General features: G+C 48.9%; 1 protein-coding gene across 1 annotated transcript in view; it reads right to left on the reverse strand.

Moving 5' to 3' along the window:
- Positions 1-1,909: 1,909 nt before the first annotated feature.
- The window catches only part of SPRING1 (SREBF pathway regulator in golgi 1), a 37,642-nt gene continuing 20,258 nt past the window's right edge, over positions 1,910-19,293 (reverse strand). The window contains exon 6 of the mRNA XM_064578444.1: positions 1,910-6,539. Coding sequence (XP_064434514.1) covers positions 6,474-6,539 — 66 coding nt within the window. The 3' untranslated portion in view covers positions 1,910-6,473. The remainder of the gene's footprint in view (positions 6,540-19,293) is intronic.

Here is a 19,293-nt window from a genome sequence, read left to right on the forward strand (position 1 = left end):
AAGATTCAATGCACAGTAGACAACCCAGAGATCGGTGGTGTACACACACGATGGAATACTATTCAGCCTTACAAAGCAAGGATGTTCTGACACAGATTCCAGCGTGGATGAATCTTGAGGACATTATGCTGAGTGAAAGAAATCACACACTGAAGGACAAATACTGTATGATTCCAATTGTATGAGGTACCCGGAGTCATCAAGTCCACAGAAGCAGAAAGTGGAAGGGTGAGTGCCCGGGGACCGGGGGAGGGGGCAACGGGGAGTCAGTGCTTCACGGGGTCAGAGTGTCAGTTTGGGAAGATGAAAAGTTCTGGAGATGGATAGTGGTGATGGCTGCATCATGTCGTGAATGGGTTGAAAGCCAGTGTATGTTTAAAAGTGGCTAAAATAGTAAATTTTCTGTTAAGTACGTTTTACCACAATAAAAAATAAAAATTAAAATAAAAACACACCACCACCACTACACTGAATTAATTTTGGACGCCTCTGCCCCTTTGCCCCCTCAAGTCCCCTCCAGTCCCCTCCAGTCAGTTTAGAGCAGAGCATGTGGCTGAGGTGCGGGGCGGGGGGTGGGGTGTGGTAAGAAAGGAGACAGAAGTGACAGGAACTGGCCCTCTCCGGGCTCCTTCCTAACTCAGGAGTCCAAAAACTCCCCACGGTGCCACAGAACGCTTATTCCAGCCGTGGAGGAAGCTGACGTAACATCAAATATTAAAAGGGTAGAGGAACCAGCATAGTTTTCCATATAAATGACTCTACGAACATATATGAAGATTGCTTTTAAAATTCAAATATAATTATTTTTTAAAAGGCATCCTGCGCGCGGTCTCGCTCCCAACAATGACACTGCCGGGCTGTTGTCATGCTCCAGTGAGGTGCCTGTTGGCAGCCAGCCCAAAGCACTTTGTAACATGCCCTCCGATCCTCCGTGAAAACTGATCAAAGAACTGGCACCGGCAAAGACAGGACTGAAATCAGCTCTCAAAGGGGTGGGGCTAGGCTATTGTCCCTCTTTGTGGGAACAGCTGCTTAATGGGGAATTGGAGAGCGTGATTGTAATATGCATACAGACTGCTCTGTTAACAGAAGCCGGCTTAAAGTCCTCCAGGGGCCTCCACCTTGCATTTTGGCAAAGGGCTCTGCAAGGATGCTGTGTCAAACCTTTTTGAAAATGTCTCCTTGACGCGCAGGGTGAGTAAGGGCGCCTGTGAATCTCATTACAGCCCCACACCTCCCTCTGCTGTTCTGCTCCCTTTCTTGGCTGCCGAGAGGTAGCTGCACGAGGGCCATGCCCCCCCCACCACCCCGGTTTCATCAGGACAGAGGGGATGCACGGAAGGCGAGCTGCTGGTTACCTGAGTGGACCTGGGAGCCAGCCCCCGAGCCCTCTGGGGAAGGATCATCTGATTGTCTGCAGGTGTGCCAACTCCCCGGGGGGGCCGGTGGAGTGTTTCACCGGAGTCCTTATGAATGACACTACACCTCTGAGCAGTTAGCCTTCTGGGTGCCTGGCGTGGGACGACGGCCCTGGCGGCTCCTGAGTGGAAAAGGAAACAGGCTGTCCCAGCACTGGGGGCTGGGAGGAGCCCGGGGGACACACCTGACCTCTGGCTCTCTAGTCCAGGGGAAGGGAGTGAACCACCAAGGCACTGGAGGCAGCGGTGCTGGGCTCTCGCCCGGTCCTTATCCGACATAATCCTTCACCAGTGGAGGAAACTGCTCATCAGGAAGGTTAAAGCAATTTCACCAAGGTCTCAGAGCTGGAAGGCGGCAAGGCTGGGACACCCCCCCCCCCCCCCCCGCCCACTGCTCTGCCTCACTCCCTGGCCTTTTGTTTTGTGGGTTGGTTTTGTTTTTAACTGCACCCACCCAAAGGAAACAGATATGTTCCTTTTGCTAGGGGGGAATGTTGGCTGCTCCCAAAGCCCGGCCCTGCCCCAGTTCAGGACGATTTCACCACCTCCTCTGCCTGTTGGCAGCTAAAAGGCCCCCTGGCCTCCATCTCTGGCGTGACTGTGAGTAGATACGCAGGGAGAGGGGGAGGAGGGAACAGTTTTAAAAATGAATATATGCATGTGTCTCTCCTGCTAATCACCGGAATGCATTTTCAGGAGAGGTGAGCAGAGGGATTAGCTGCAGGACTCCCATTAATGCTAACTTTATTTCAGTAATGAGGTGCCAAGGCATGGAACAATCACGGTGGCTAATACGGTGTAATCACAGTGATGAGATGCGCATGCTGGGAAGGGAGGGAGAGGGGGTGATAGTTGGGACGCTTGATGCCGCTGCAGGAGCAAAAGGGAGGAGGCAGGTGAGCCAGGCCAGGGGCCGAACCAGCCATATGGGAACCTGGATAAGGAGGGGATAATAAGGGCAACCCCTCAGGAACACAGACATTGGCCAGGCCCGGTGAGGAGCGCCGTTCACCTCATCGAATCCTCACAACAAACCAGAGAGCGAGGTATTATCCCCATTGTACAGATCAGCAAACTGAGTTTTAGAAAAGTCACTCTGCCCAAAGTCATACAACGAGGGGAGGACCCTATCTGAAGTCCGATTTCTCTGGATCATGACACTTTACAGTACTCCACCTTGCTCCGCCGGGGAGCAAGGGTGGGGAGATGACATGCAAACGCCAGGAGCTACTAGGACAGCACGGTGCAGACGGGGAGAGAAGAGGCTCGGCAAGTGGGCCCAGCCCCCAGCCCTGGTGCGCGCCTGTGTTCCCGGGGCTCAGCACACTATGTCGCAGCTGTCCCTTCAGATGTCTTAGTGATGTGGGAGAGGGGAATGAAGGGGGGATCCCATCTTCATCGATCAAGCTCTAGGTATTACCTGCAACCACAAAGGAAATCCCCAACGCACCCACAAATGGACGTTAGAATGTTCTCTCCATCTCCAGGCCACCCGAATCCTTCAGTCTGCAAATGCTTGCAGGCCAGAGGCAGTTCCCTCTTAACAGAGCCTTGTGTCTCCCCATGTGTGCTCCCCCGGCTCACCTGGGCACCTGCGGGTCCTGCCTTTGCCTCTCACCTGCCTGGTAAGCACTTCGGGGAGGGGCCCTGGGGCTACCCTTTCCCAAGACCCCTAGCCTAGCTTTCCCGAAGGCTTCTCTGTGCTTTAAGGACTTTGCAGGCATCCAGGGCACAGAATTTCGGTGTCTAGGACCAGTAAAACACACTCTGTAGGCCCAGTTCTGCCCCAAATCCATGACCCCATTGCCCCACTGACTGTTTAGAAGTACGAATTTCATAACATTCGACACATTTATTAAGCACCTACTCTGCACCAAGCTCTATTCTGTGCCCTGGAAGGACAGCAGGGGACAAATCTAAGTCTCTGCTTTCTTCACAAAGCTTGCCTTCCCGTGAAGAAGACGAACTGGATGTCCTATCAGAGTCCTGTGAAGAAAAATAAAGCAGGAGTAGGAGGGCAGTGGTTCTCAGCCAGGGCAATGTCGCCCCTCAGGGGACACTGGCAATGTCTGAAGACATTTTTCCATTTGCCCCCTAATGTCACTAGTGCTGAGGCTGAGGACCCCCGGGCCAGAGAAGACAGAGGTGTGCTCTTCAAGCTGGGGTCGGGGCAGGCCTCTGGAGAGGGACATCTGAGCAGAGACTGGGGAGTGAAGGCCAGGTGCAGAGGTGGGAGAGGCGTACGCATGTGGGGCACACCGCCAGGGAGGAGGAGGATTTCTGCAGAAGTGCCATGGAGCCAGGGGTTCCCAGCGGGACTGGGAGGTCTCTCACTGACCCTTCCCATGGCTCCCTCTGGGCACTGGGTGGAGAACCATCTGTGGGGGGCAATGGGGAGCAGGGGGCCACTGGGAGGCTAGACATGCAGTGTCTAGACAAGATGTGGGGACTTGAACGAGAGCAGGAGAGGATGGATGGCAAGAGGTGGTCAGTTCACAACATGGGGTCAAGGCAGGGTTTGCTAGTGGATGAGACGAGGGTGTGAGACACAGGGAAGAGTTAGGAGTGATGCCTGGAGCCCACTTTCTATTGGGTCTCAGCTCCAAGGGTCTCCCTGAAAAATAGGACTCCTAGCCCTCCCCTTAACCCAATGCTTCTCAATGAGGAGTGACTGTCCCCTCGGGGGATATGAGGCCACATCTGGAGACAGTTTTTGGTCATCACCACTGGGAACGAGGGCTGCTGCTGGCATCTAGTGGGTAGGCGTCAGCATGCTACAAGGCACCAGACAGCCCCTGCCCCACATCACATGCTCACAGACTCATCCGGGCCCCAAAGTCAGCAGTGCTGAGGCTGAGGACCCCTGCCCTAACCCTAACACCCTCCCGCATCCCCTGCTGCCTCCTCTCACCCAGGCCGGCTGACCAGTTTAGCAGGGACTTCATCAGAGCCCGGAGATTCCAAATCAATGCACGTCGGTGGCTAAGGTCCATATTAACTACATCTCACTTGCTTCTGATGGTGACACAGATCAGATGCCGCTGCTGTGGCCGCTGCCACCACAGGAAACAGGGATGTTGGAAGCACATTCATTACCCAGCTGTTAAGAGCGGTGGAGCATGCACACATCTCTCCTGGACTGGGGTACCTGAGAGCCAGCCCTGCTTTATGACTGAGTGACTGCCAGCCACCTCCCGTCTGTAACCTTGACACGCCAGGGCAGGGCCGCTGGGGCACAAGCCAAAAATCCAAAAGGCAACGTCGGCAGCAACACATGGATGGGTTAATGTGTTTCATGTCCCCGTCGCCACCCAGCTCTCTTGGAAAACACACACACACACACACACACACCCCTCCATTTACGGGGTTTAATATCCCAGCTGCTAGGAACAAGATTAGGCAGAAGGAAGAAAATGTGACGTCGATGCAAAGATCCATTTATATTCAGTTATGTTTGCTTAAAAACCGGTTTTTGATCTGCAGGTTATTCTTGCTGCCTTGGACCTCGAGCAACAAAGTATCACACTTCCAGGTGGTACCTTTAAGGAAAGCTAATTGGGATTCTTGGCACTTGTAGCACGAAACACTTTACAATTTTCTTCAAAGCAATTTGCCAACATTAGCTAATTAAAACACCCAGCCTTCCGTTGAGGGACAATGGGAAGACAGCAGAATCTTCATTTCTCAGCATCTGCTGTAGGTTTAAAACTCCAAATTCCTGCTGTTTCCGCTCAGTTGACGTCCTTCTCTCTGAAGGTGGCCTTTCATGATTTTAACATTTCCGGGAGCACTGAGGAAAACAGTCCAGCTTTTCTAGAACCTTGTCTCTAAAATAAGGGACAACACTAAGAAAGGAGTTGGAGCAATTAAGGTGGTCCACTAAGCCAGAGGTTGGCACCTCTGGCCTACAGGCTGAATCAGGCCCTCGACCTGTCTCTGTAAATAAAGTTTTATTGTAACATAGCCATGTTCATTGGTGTACATACTACCTGCCGCAACAGCAGAGTTTAAGCAGTTGCAACAGAGACCGTACAACCTTCAAAGCTGAAAATATTTACTATCTGGCCGTTTACAGTAGAAGTTTGCTGACCACTGTACTTTGTCACCTCTTCACATCTGCCAAACCATAATCTTCCAACCATGGTGGGGCATCCATCCATCTCCAGATGTCTATGCCATCAATGAGATTTCCATGACTCAGCACCCTAGGCCAAAACACAAGCACCAGCAAACACACATGGGGAAGAAAACCTCCATACTTCCACAGCAGACTCAAGGGCAGTGTTCAGCCATGACATGTGCATGTTGTCGCCAAAAGGTGGGTGAGAGCCCGAGAAAAAGTGCAGACTACCTTCATTTTAAGTCACATCAGCCCTAACGCCACTGCATCATGGTCTGAGGGATCACGTGGAAGAGGAGATGTAGAGGCTGAGTCTGAATCCCACTTCCCCATTCCTGGTTCTTAGCTTGGCAGCTGCCTCTCCCATACCCTCATTATACTTATTAGCATTAAACCCCAAATGAAGGCTTTTTATTTTTTAAAAAGGGAATCTGAATTTACTCCCCATTGTAGAAGTGAGAATTTGGAAATGTCAAAACCCAATAGAATCTTTCTCCCTTTTCATTTCATTTTCGTAAGAACAGCAGGATGAGTCCTCCTTCTGCAATTTATCCTAAACCTTTTTCCTTCCCCAGTCCTCACCACCCAGTCTGAAAATGCCATGCTGAGAATCCATTCCCCTCTATCGGGCATCACCCACTGGGGGAAGCCTCTTCCAAATGCAGGGAGCGCGGTAATCACCACCAGAATCAACTTCATCTGGGTCCTGAGGTGCCTGGGGGCAGGACCACTGTGACTTGTTGGTTTGCGGATGGCAGAGATGTTTCTAGATGCCCTCTTATATATTTCTCCCTGCCTTGGTGGCACATTTGCCTCTATCCAACACATTGCTTATGTGGAGTAGCCTGAAGGGTCCTTATTCATCCAGGACAAAGTTGTTTCAAGAGGGTGTCGGAAAAATTCTGATGCTTGCCACACTCCCAGCTTCACCCTTGTTAGGAGTCCTCTCTGCAAATCGATCCCCTGCAGAATGAATTGGTGAAGGCAGGGCTGGGGACAACCTGTAGTGAGTAGAAGTGCCCTGTCATTTCAAAGTATGGTAGAGGATGAGGCACATGGCCCACAAACCCACAGATCATCATTTGCAGGATCAGGATCTTGCAGGGTAGAACAGAATGGACTCTGGTGGACACATAACGTAGGAAGGGCACCTAAATGAGGAAACCATGGATTCCTGCAGTGAACCAAGCTTTCAGTTCAGTCCAAACCCCTCATTTCACATTTTGAAATACTCAGCTACATTGCCCACTAGAAGCTTCCAAAGGCAAGAGGACTTAGTAGAATGCCCTTTCACTGGCCTCAAAACCACAGAATCATAGCAGCTCAGGGTTGGATGGAAATGAGTATTTGTTGAACACGGTGTTTGCAAGAAACTTTATATATATGATCAATATAATCCGCACCCCTCCCCCCAAAAAAGTGAGGAGGGTATTATCATGTCTCTTTTGCAAAGAAGGAAACCAAGCTTCAAATGCTATAGACAGGGGAAGGACTGGGGTTTGAGCCTGGGTCTACCTGGTGAGCCCAGCTCTCCGTACTGGATTCCTCTTCCTCTGTGAGGATCCCCAGTACAAATAATTCCCTAACCTCCTCACGCTAAGCCCTGTGTTAAGCTTTATTGTGCACATTTTAAAAACAGCTTTATTGAAACGCTTTATTGGGATATAGTATGTTATAAAATGTAAACCCATTTCAAGTGGTATTCTGAGTGTATTCAGAGTTGTGCAACCATTCCCACAAGCAACTTGAGAATATTTTCACCACCCCAAAGAAACCCTATAACCCTTAGCAGTCACTCCTCATCTTCCCCCTTCCCTCCAGCCCCTGGCAACCACTAACCATGCCTTCTGTCTCTACAGATTGGCTTCCTCTGGGCATGTCACATAAATGGAATCATACAATATGTGTCCTTTTTGTGGCTGGCTTCTTTCCCTTAGCATCATGTTCTCGAGGTTTATCCATATTGTACTGTGTGTTGGTGCTTCATTCCTTTTGGGGGCTGAATAGTATTCCATTGTGGGCTAGACCATATTCTTTTTATCCATTCATCTATTGACGAGTGTTCGGGTTGTTGCCACTTCTTGGCTGTTGTGAATAGTGCTGATACGAATATGTGTGTACAGGTTTCTCTGCACTTTTTACAAATCACATTTTTATTCTCCCCTTATTAAGGGCTGAAAGACAAATGATAAACATGTGTCCTCTCATTGAACACCATTATATATATTTATTGAAATAACTGCAGCATTTAGGACAGAAGCAGCTAGGTGTGGTAAAAATGGTCAGGAGTTGGAATGCAGGAGTTTTTTTATTCCATTCATTCAATAAATACTTAGTAAAAGAGAGTATATGACGTTATACTAGGTACTGATTTCACACCCTGGCTGTTGTACAATTCATTTTATTTATTTATCTTTTACTTATTTTTTTATTTTGGGGGCGGGCAGAGAGAGAGAGAATCTTAAACAGGTAAGCAGGCTCCATGCTCAGCGTGGAGCCTGATGTGGGGCTCGATCTCACGGCCCTGAGATCATGACCTGAGCCAAAATCAAGTCGGACACTCAACCGACTGAGCCACCCAGGCACCCCTTTATCATTCATTTTAAAAAATGAGGTTGTCGCCCATGCTGTTCTAGAAAACAAAGGTCAGTTCTTTATCTTTACAGGGCCTCACTGTTCTACTCTGCAAAGTGGGGGCAACAGACCTGGGAGAGCCGGCAGAAGCAGGTATCACGACACCCCTGAGAGGATTCTGGAGCGTCGGAGACTCAACAAACACAAAGATAACATTACCCGTATGGTACAAAAATGGTTCCTATTCATCTCCCTCTCCTCACCTGAGGAACTGTATTGCTTCCTACCTGACGTTTTCCACGCACCAGGCGACGCCCATGGAACAAGAACGGAAAAACAGATTCCGTTTTAGGAAGGGGTTTAATATTTAAACACTACCTCCCAAGGCGGGAAGACCTTCAAAGCAACAGGAGTAGGTAGGCCCGCGTGAAAAGAATTAGCCTGAGGTCCTTGACCATCTGCAGTTGAGCCATCTTCCCGGTTCCGGCATCGCACTTGCCCATTTCTACCAGCAGATGGCGACGTGGTCCTGCAAGGGTGCCTTAGTGCAACCTTTAGCGATGACCTGAGGACAAGGGACACCTGAGGCTGCGCTCCTTGGAGACTTGTGCTCCTTGCCAATGACTCTGCAGAGGTCTGAGTGCAGCCAGACACATTCGTGGGGGAGAAAAACAGCATATGGAACAATGAAGTGTTTATAAAGGCTACAGGATGGGACAAAATGTGGTCTGTGGTCTAACTGCAGCCATCCAGAGTACAGACATCAGTGGGGGGGGGAGGGGGCATTTAAAACACATGACTTTATGCAAGTGAGAATCAAATAATCATCCCATTATGTTACACCCATTCCAAGGAGTATGATCATGCATTAAAAATCAAGTGGTATTAGATATGACACCTAAAGCACAAGCAACAAAAGTTAAATTAAACTTTTATGCTTCAAAGAACATCATCAAGAAAGTGAAATGACAAGCCACAGAACAGGAAAAATATTTGCAAATCATATATCTGATAAGGGACTTAACATCAAAACTATATAAAGAACTCTATCAACTCAACAATAAAAAGACAACCCAATTTAAAGATGGGAGGATGAGGACAGACATCACTCCAAAGATGATAATCATTAGCCATCAGGGATGTGCAAGTCAAAACCACAGTGGGATACCATTTTATAACCACTGGATGGCTATAAACAATAAGATGAACAATACGAAGTGCTGGAGAGGATGTGGGAGAAATCAAATCCTAGCACACTGCTGGTGGGAATGCAACATGGTACAACTCCCTTGGAAAACAATCTGGTAGAGTTCCTCAAAAGGTGAAACACAGAGTTCCCAAATGACCCAGAAATTCCAGTCCTAGGGATACAGCCAAGGGAACTGAAAATGGATGTCCACATGAAACTTACACATGAATGCTCATAGTAGCCTTATACCTAAGGGCCAAAGAGTGGAGACAACCCAAACATCCATCAACTGAAGAATGGACAGGCGAATGTGGTCTTTCTATACAATGGAATATTATTTAGCAATGATAATTATTGAATGAAGTTGACACATGCTACAACCTGGGTAAACTCTGAAAATATGCTGAGCAAAAGAAGCTAGTTACAAAAGACCGCATACGCATGATTCTATTTATGTGGAACCTCTAGAATGGGTCAATCCATAGAGACAGAAAGCAGACGAATTGTTGCCAGAGGTTGGGGGGGATAAGGAATGGGGGGTGACTACTAATGGGTATAGGGTTTCTTTCTGGGGTGACAAAAATGTCTAAAATTAATTGTGATGGGTGCATAACTCTGTGAATATACTAAAATCATTGAATTGTACACTTTAAAGGGGTGATTTGTATGGTAAGTAAATTATATCCTGATGAAATTGTTACAAAAAAACAATGAAGTATCAGATTAACAAAGAAAACCACTCCCATTACACTGATAAGTGAAAAAAAAACAAACCCAAGGCTGCTGGGTTGACAACCCAGGGGCGGGGGTGAGTGGGGGGGGGGGGGCAACATTCTTTGTTACCATGGGAATGACGCCCCCTGGAGTTGTGAAATGAAATGTGGTGTTTCACCCATCCCCCTGGAGCCTGGCTGCCTAACTCCAGTCAGCCTGGCACGCACACCACTTTCTCTACTTGGTCATCTCCAACTCATACTTCAAAGCCCCATTCATGTGCCATTCATTTGGCTACAAAATAGTAAAATATAATAGCATCCCATTTTGCTTTTTTGTTAAATATATTAAGTGTGTGTGTATGAAAATAGATACACACCAAAGAATAGCGGTTATCTATAGATGGAAGAACTATGAAAGCTTTTATTCTCTTTTATACTGCCCTAATTTTCTATAATGCAGTGTATTACTTTATAATCAGAAAAAATCACATAAATTTGAGGCACCTGGGTGACTCAGATGGTTAACTGTCTGACTCTTGTTTTTGGCTCAGGTCATGATTTCAGGGTTGTGAGATCGAGCCCCCGGTCGGGCTCCATTGCTGGGTCTGGTGCCTCAAGATTCTCTCTCTACCCCTCTCCCCCAACCCATCCCCTCCACCACCACCACCCCCCCCCCCGCTCATGCTCTCTCTAAAAAGAAAAAATTACCAAAATTAGAAAAAAAAGTACGTATTTATAAACACGGCATTTTACTCTGTAAGGCCGCCCTGCCCACCTTCCCCACAGAGCAGCACTTCCTCTATCCTCCCATTTATGATCCCGAGTGGCAGATAGTGACCTAACTGCCTGTCTCTCACAATAGACTATATTATCTGAAAGCAGAGACCATTTCTAATTCATCATTCTACCCAGCATCCAAAAACGCCTGGTTTCAGTATGCTTCCTACACAATATATCTAAGTATCAGTCAGGATCCTCTGTCTAACAAAGCCCTACAAAGATCTCATTTTAGAATATGCATTGAGGAAATGCTTTGCCTTTATGTCATTAATGCTTTGAATTAACATGAGGGATTATTTCTCTTTTTGCCCTTGCTGCCAGGAAACTCAACTGCATCAACTGTGTTGTTCAACTGCATGTCCTCTTTCTATTTTATTTACTAGTATTGTATATAAACACGTGTTTTCTCAAATCCTTTTAGAAAATAAACAAGCTATACAAGTGTAGATCTGTGAGTGAAGAATGAAGTAAGAATAAAATAAATGGTGCCTCTGTGGTTCAAGCACCAAAGATTTTCTTTAAAAACCCAAAGTGACACTTTATCCTAAGGGTCAATCAATCCCTAAGGATGCTCAGGTACTCCAGTCAGCAAACCAGAGGCTCAGGACCCACTCAATTTTACATGTCAGAAGGCCATCTTGCAGTTCTGTGGTCTCCCCAGCACCCAGCAGGATGGATGGCTGGGACTGGCAATCCGGTGTCAGCACCATTCAAGGGGTGACAAGTTTGACCCAGGCTTTCTCCACGCGGCACTAGTGACACTGGGGGCCGGCTAAGTCTTTGTGGAGGGGGCTGTGCTGTGCACCAGCCTCCCTGGCCTCTCTACTGCATGCCAGGAGTGCCTCCATATACACACCTGTGAGTATCAGAAAGGTCTCCAGACATTGGCAATGTCCCCTAAGGGGCAAAAATCTCCCTCTGGTTCAACACTGCTGGTTTCAGCCAACACTCTGCGGGTCCTGGAGACCACCAACTAGCATCGCACAACACCAGGGCTGGAAGGAGCCTTGTGCATGATGCCGTGTACCCCCTTCTCCCAGAGGGCTATCTAGGCCCAGAAGGGAGGAGACACGCAGAGCCAGAACTCCAGAGTGCAGCTGGGTCTTCCCCTGCCCCGAGCTGCCCTTTGGTTCTGCCTGTTAACAGAGCACTCACTTCCTTCAAGGGCTAGATCCAGCAGCTCGGGCCGCTGAAACAAAGCACCACAGACCGGGGCAGTGGGGGGAGGGGGGGGCCTCAAACAACAGAAATGTATTCTCTCACGACTCTGGAGGCCAGAAGTCCGGGAGCAAGGTGTGGGTGGGGCTTGGTTTCTCCTATGGCCTCTCTCTCCTTGGCTGGCAGATGGCCACCTTCTTGCACCACTGGTCTCTTTCTCTTTTTATAAGGACACCAGTCCTATTAGATTAGAACCCACCTTAATGGCCTCATTTTCACTTAATCACCTCTTTGAAGGCTTTCTCTCCAAATATGTTATCCTCTGAGGGACTTCCGCATATGAATTATGGGGGGGGGGGGGGAGACACAATTCAGCCTAATACAAGGGCTCTGCTCAGTGGATATTAAGACCCAGCCCTCTCACTAGTGCTGAAAGGGTACGTTCTCCTTCCAATACGGTCTTCAAAAACCCTTCCTTGCAAGGACCAGCAGATAAAAGGTTAAACATTTCTTGCTTAAATCAAGGATGATCCAATCCTGAGGCCAAAGTGCACATTTCAGAGCAAATGCAAAGCAGTCCTCCCCCAGCACCTGCCCCCCACTTGAGTGCTCAGACCCAGTGCAGCATTTAGTTTATCACAGGGGCTAAAAGTCTACATCAAGTCAAGAGCAAGAAAGATCTGGGTTCAATCACTATCTTGGTTTAAACAACCAGGACAGCATGCCTCTATGCACAGTATTTAATCTTTGGGGTCATTTCCTTAAAATGGGAGTAAACAGGCCTACCTACCTACTGCACAGGAGTGGTTGTTAGGATTAAGTAAGAGGCCTTTAGCAGCAGAAATGACTAGAAGAGGGGCTGTTATCACAGTGTGCCAAGGTCACGTGCTGCCCACTGGGCCTGCACGCGCCTTCCAGAGATCTGAAGTTGGCATGTGGCTCCAGCATCTCACGGTGTAGCTTTGAGCAAAACTTAACTGTGCCTCAGAGACTTCCTCTATAAAATGGAGACAAGAAAGAATACCTGCCTCAGAAGATGGGGGGGCAGAACGGCACACTCTGAGCACTTCCCAAGTGCTGGCCGCGGCTGCGTAAGAAGGATTAAGAGACCCACCTCCTTCTCCCCTCCACGGACGGGGTAGCACGGGCACCAGTGGCAGACCAAAGGCTGCTTGCCCGGGGCCCTGTGCATGAAATGGACAGGACCCCGGAAGGAGCCCCAGCGTGTCCTCGGCGGCAGATGGTTCTCCATCGACAGAAAGAGCTTCATTGTTTTATGAGAGGGAGTCCATGCGGGCACAGACCCCACAGTCGCTTGACGAGGAGTGTGCAGAGACAGAAAACCTATGGAGTTGGTGCCACCAAGTGGCACAGAGAGCAATTGTTGATGTCTGTGCCACCACCACCTCATTCTCCTCTCCCCTCCACCCCTCTTCCTTCCACCTCTCCACCCTCTCCCCCCCTCTGCCCTTGAAATGGCGCCCACGAGCATCGAGCATCCATTTAACTAGGCAGCTGTCCTTGGGGGTCTGCGAAAGCTGCAGACAAGAGACAGGGCTTTGAGATCACTTCTGACTCAACTCCACAGTTCCTCCCTGTGCTAAATCAGGTCAATGAGCTTATTTGTGTCAAATAAATGAGCCCAGCCGACTGCTAAGCTGCTGCAAGACTATTTATCTCGGGCTTCCACGTTGGCACTGAGCAGGCTGCAGGCAAAGCACAGGATGGGTGTGCATGTCAGGGACTGAGCTTCTAGAGGAATGCCATGAAATGCTGCCCAGGTGAAAGACCTCCCAGGAGTTCAGCACGTGAGGGGGACCCCAGGCTTCTGAGCCTCTGAAGAGAGAACACAGCAGATCCCAGCTCCAAACAGTGCCCACCAGCGGGCCCCACGGAGCACATGGGAATATCTTTAAAAACGGAGGTCCCTCACGCCCTCAGAAACCATCACGCTGCTGGACACTTGTCAGAGTCGGCTTCGGTGGACACGTGGGCTGCCCTGAGCTCAGATCATCCTTCCTCCACACCAGACGTCCAGCAAGACGATCCAGGCGTCCTTCCCCAACTTTTAATATACTTTCCCCTTCATTTCTGTATGAATGGCATGCTTAGGAGACCTGGAGCGGGCTTTCTTCCATCTTTCTCTCAGCTCTCCAGAAGGTGGCAGTCCGGGGTACCTGGGGGCTCAGTCGGGTAAGTGTCCAACTCTTGATCTCAGCTCAGGTCTTGATATCAGGGTCATGAGTTTGAGCCCCGCGTTGGGGCTTAACAACAAAAAAGGAAAGAAGTCGGCCGTGACAGGCTTTGTCCCCAGCATGCTTCATGCAGGCTGAGTCTGGCCAAGGTGGACTACCTAGAATTTATTTGTGAAGAACAGAAAGACTGCTTTCCCCACCATGGGGAAATCGGACAGGGAAAAGGGATGCAGAAATGCAGAGCCCCACTCATCTGCCACTATGAAAGGGGTTTCGCCTCTAACCTGGCTTTGAGAGGCCGGGTAATACAAGCAAATTGTGCACTTTCCTGCTCTACAAGTTAATTAGCTGTAATTGGGTTAAATCAATCTAACAGGGATTGTTTATTTTAAAATAATATCTATAGGATTCTACTTGATTTGCATACTAACATAAAATACACGTTCATGTACAAAATAATAGGCAAAATTCACATCAAAACTGATATGGTTTTCTTTGGGGCCTAGGAGTTTGATTTGGCACAATTTCTTTGTAATTTCCTACATTTTAAAACGCAGTTTCCGGGGCGCCTGGGTGGCTCAGTTGGTTAAGCGACTGCCTTCGGCTCAGGTCATGATCCTGGAGTCCCTGGATCGAGTCCCGCATCGGGCTCCCTGCTCGGCGGGGAGTCTGCTTCTCCCTCTGACCCTCCTCCCTCTCATGCTCTCTGTCTCTCATCCTCTCTCCCAAATAAATAAATAAAATCTTTAAAACGCAGTTTCCTATATTTTAAAGCTTCTGCCTTGTAATCACAAAAGAAATGAAAGGAAAACCTTTTCCTGGGGAGTGACTGCAGAAGCCCTTCTCAGGAATTCCGGGATGCTCGGGGTGTCTCAGGTTAAGTACACCTGAATAATTTAGTACCGTATTAAGGTACAACTACATAGCACAGCCCTGTGCGTCCCTGCCAAAAGACAGCTGTTTTTATGATGGAAAACACAACAGCTGCTTTCACAGGTGTGGAGCAGCATCCATGATAAGTTGGTCCCCGAAGAGAAGAATATAGCGTCTATTTAAAATCTGAAGAGGAAGAGGCAGAAAATGGTTAGCCCCAGTTGAAATCTTCGAGAGAGAAAGGGGAAGCCCTGGTTTGAGGAAAACAGGCTTCCGATGGCTGGTGCCCGCTCACCCTACGAGGGTCAGAGCCCAGGACTGAGCTGCTCGGAGGCACAAGGTCTGGTCTCGCTTTAACACGCGCCGGCATCTCTGGCTGGTCACAGAGATCAGAATTTCCAAATCTGGGGGCGCCTGGGTGGCTCAGTCGGTTAAGCGACTGCCTTCGGCTCAGGTCATGATCCTGGAGTCCCGGGATCGAGTCCCACATCGGGCTCCCTGCTCGGCGGGGAGCCTGCTTCTCCCTCTGACCCTCCCCCCTCTCATGAGCTCTCTCTCTCTCATTCTGTCTCAAATAAATAAAATCTTTAAAAAAAAAAAAAGAATTTCCAAATCTGCCAGAGACCTTAGCAAGCACCCTCCTTCGACAAAAGAGGAGACCAAAGCCAGAAGAGGTGACTTTACTCAAGGTCATGCTCCTGTGCTCTTGTTAATTAGGAGGCTCCTCACCTACCTCATACTGCTGTTGTTCTGCTCTCACACACACACACATACCGTAGGGAGGTGTGGCCAACGTAGCCTGAAATCTAGCATTTCACTGAGAGTCAACACTACCTTTTCTCATTTAGCTAACACCACTTCTGACTCTGTGACAACCTGGATGCAAGCTGGCCAGAGCTGGCCTACTCTACCTTGCATAAAAAGTGAAGGAATTAGGGGCGCCTGGGTGGCTCGGTCGTTAAACGTCTGCCTTCGGCTCAGGTCATGGTCCCAGGGTCCTGGGATCGAGCCCCGCATCGGGCTCCCTACTCCGCAGGAAGCCTGCTTCTCCCTCTCCCACTCCCCCTGCTTGCGTTCCTGCTCTCACTGTGTCTCTCTGTCAAATAAATAAAATCTTAAAAAAAAAAAAAAGTGAAGGAATTAAAGAAGTCCGGACGTGGGTGGGGGGAGGGGGTGACTGGGTGATGAGCAAAGAGGGCACGTGACGTGATGAGCACTGGGTGTTATACACAACTGATGAATTACTGAACACGAAACTAATGGTTAGCCAACTATATATTGGCTAATGGAATTTTTTTTTAATTTTTTACTTATTCATTTGAGACACAGAAATAGAGAGAGAGAGAGAGCATGAGCAGGGGTAGAGGCAGAGGGAGAAGCAGGCTCCCCGCTGAGCCAGAAGCCCGATGTGGGGCTCAATCCCAGGACCCTGGGACCATGACCCGAGCCGAAGGCAGATGCCTAACCATCTGAGCCACCCAGGCGCCCCTGGCTAATTGAATTTAAATAAAAATAAATAAAGTAAGTCCAAAGACCAAGGGACTATTTACCCTACCAACAACTTTGAAAGTGCCCACTTATAAACCATGCATTTCTAGCAGTTGTACATTCTGGTCCCTCTGAGTCCACAGCAATGCAGTTCTGAAAAACAAGAAAACTGGACCCCTGTTCAAATATTTAATTCCCTGCTTTGTCTCTTGGCTGTAACCAGCCAGTTGTTTTGTTTATTATAACATTAAAGGCTGTCCTCTCGTTTTTAGAATGCCCAGCAGTTCAGCTCTACCATCAGACGCAAATCGAGTCATACATACGAGGTAAGTGACGAGGTCCCACTGGGACAAGGCGCTGTCCCCCTCCCGGGACACGGCCCGCGCCCGGTTCCTCTTCATGTCTGTGGAAGCAGACTGCACGAGGAACTCGGCAGCCGACGCGCGACTGAGCAAGAACAGGGAGCGGCACCCAACACTGAACCACAGCCTGGTAACACCCTATGCAAGACAAATCCACACAGAAGGGCCTGGAAGGCAGTGCAGGGAGACAAGCCGCAGTCAGGAAAGCACTCGTGTAGGAACGAACTCTCATAATCCACTGGCTTCTCTCCTTTTTTTAAAAATTATTATTATAGGGACGCCTGGGTGGCTCAGTCGTTAAGCATCAGCCTTCGGTTCAGGTCATGGTCCCAGGGTCCTGGGATCGAGCCCCGCATCGGGCTCTCTGCTCGGCGGGAAGCCTGCTTCTCCCTCTCCCTCTGCCTGCCACTCCCCCTGCTTGTGCCCTGTCAGATGAATAAAATCTTTAAAAAAATAAAAATTATTACTATATAGTTGTGCGGCACCTTTTGATAGCATTTCCCACCTCCGTCTCCCCCTGAGTCACTCCATGCGAAGAGCTGTTGGGGGCAGGGGGTGGACCAGGAGAGCAAATCTGTCATGGTGGGGAGGGGGCTGCGGGTAAGCTTCCAGGTCATTCCACAGCCAGGAGGGCGTCTGCTCTGGGATCACGTTAGTGTGCTAAGGACAGCGTGGCACAGTAATAATGCCATTCCTGGAGGCAGCACTGAGCTGGGAGAGACCTGCGAGGAAGTAGCTAGTCCCCGGGGATTCCAGGGTAATTGAATCAGCAGCACTCCGGCGCAGCTGAAAGCAAGGGCAGGGAAATAATAAAGTCAGCTCGCAGCTCCTGGTAGCTCTTCTGTTCAACCAAAGGGGGGAAATGTGACCCGAGGCTCGGGCCTCCACCTAAGCCCTGCTGACATCTGGAGCCAGGTCATCCTGTCGTGGGGGCCACCCTGTGCACCGAAGGATGTTTAGCAGCATCCCTGGCCTCAGCCCACTAGATGCACCACCCTCCCCAGTGTTGACAAAAACGTCTCCAGACATCGCTGAAGGTCCTCTGGGGACAAAACTGCCCCCTTCTGATGCTCTAGGTCAACTGGAAAAGTTGCTACTTGCTTTGGAGTAACACAGGGCTTCCTTCATTTAAAAATGCTAAGAAAAAGGGAGCTAGGTTGGCCAAGGTCAGGGATATTTGGACGATAATGGCCAATCAGAACATGGAAGAGTTCACCTCAGCAGCAATTAAATAAATACAAATTAAAACATTGAGATCCATCAGCAGAGCTGACAAATGATGGTGTGCGGGTTCTCAGGGGCAGGGCAAAAAAGACACTCCCACACTCTTTAGGTTAGAGCAAAAAATTGGTGAAAACAGTTATTAGGTAAATATACAACCATGCATGTAAAAGCGTATCATGAATGCACTGTTTGTAGTAGCAAAAAAAAAAAATGGTAATAAGCCAAGTGTCCTCAGCAGGGGATTAATAACATTATTGTAATCCATGAAATTGATACCATATGGTCATTAAAATTATTACAGGCCTATATGTAACATAGAAGGATGTCCATTACAGCATTGTTTTCAAGAGGAAAAAGTGCTCTCCTTTCTTCCTGGAAAGTCATGAGGAAAGAGAAAAAATATGGGGGCTGATCTCTGGGTTGTGGGATTTTAGGTTATTATTACTTTCACCTTTACATATTCCTGAATTATCTGAAATTTTTCATCTTTAGCATGAGTTCTTTAAAAAACAGTCATAAAAATAATACTGAGGGTTCTGTATTTGCCATCCTTCCAAGTAAGGGGCGCACTGACCCCCATGTTGTCACTACCTGACACTGTTCCCCCCACTGGGACGGGGCTTCACTCCTGTGGACGCCTCACAAGCCATGGGATCCCACATTACAGATGAAGGGCCTGGGACGCAGAAGAGAAGACTGCCCAAAGCGACGCTGTTCGAAAGTAGTTACTCACTACGAAGCAGAATTCTCTGCTGCCTTTGAGGGAATAACCAAGACCAAATAAGCAACATCTCTGCATATTTACAATTTATCTGCAAATCTCAATGATGGGAAAAGTTTTGCTTGGAATCTTGCAGACTGTGCTACCCATCCCCATAGCTCCTTTGTAGCCACACCAACTGAAGCACTTCCCAGAGGCCCCGAGTCAGCTTTCAGGAGCATGCTGACAGCTAAAACCCCTGCTCTAAAATCCTATCCCCCACTTTCCAAGCGCTGCCAAGCTTGCCTCTCCATGCCAGCCCCACATCACCAGGCCTAGGGCCACCCCAAGTCTCAGGCCAAATAGAGGCAGGTCCCCCCTCCTGTGTACCTGCCCACCTCAGTACCTCTTGCATACTCTACTGTTTCTTTCCTGATCTTTATCACTCCAGCAACGAGCAAGGAAATTAAGATTGAGAATTGGTGGAAATGCTTTG

Source organism: Mirounga angustirostris, unplaced genomic scaffold (genome assembly GCF_029215605.1).
Source record: "Mirounga angustirostris isolate CCGP_5_RB_7025 unplaced genomic scaffold, mMirAng1.0.hap1 SCAF_14, whole genome shotgun sequence".
Lineage (NCBI taxonomy): Eukaryota > Metazoa > Chordata > Mammalia > Carnivora > Phocidae > Mirounga > Mirounga angustirostris.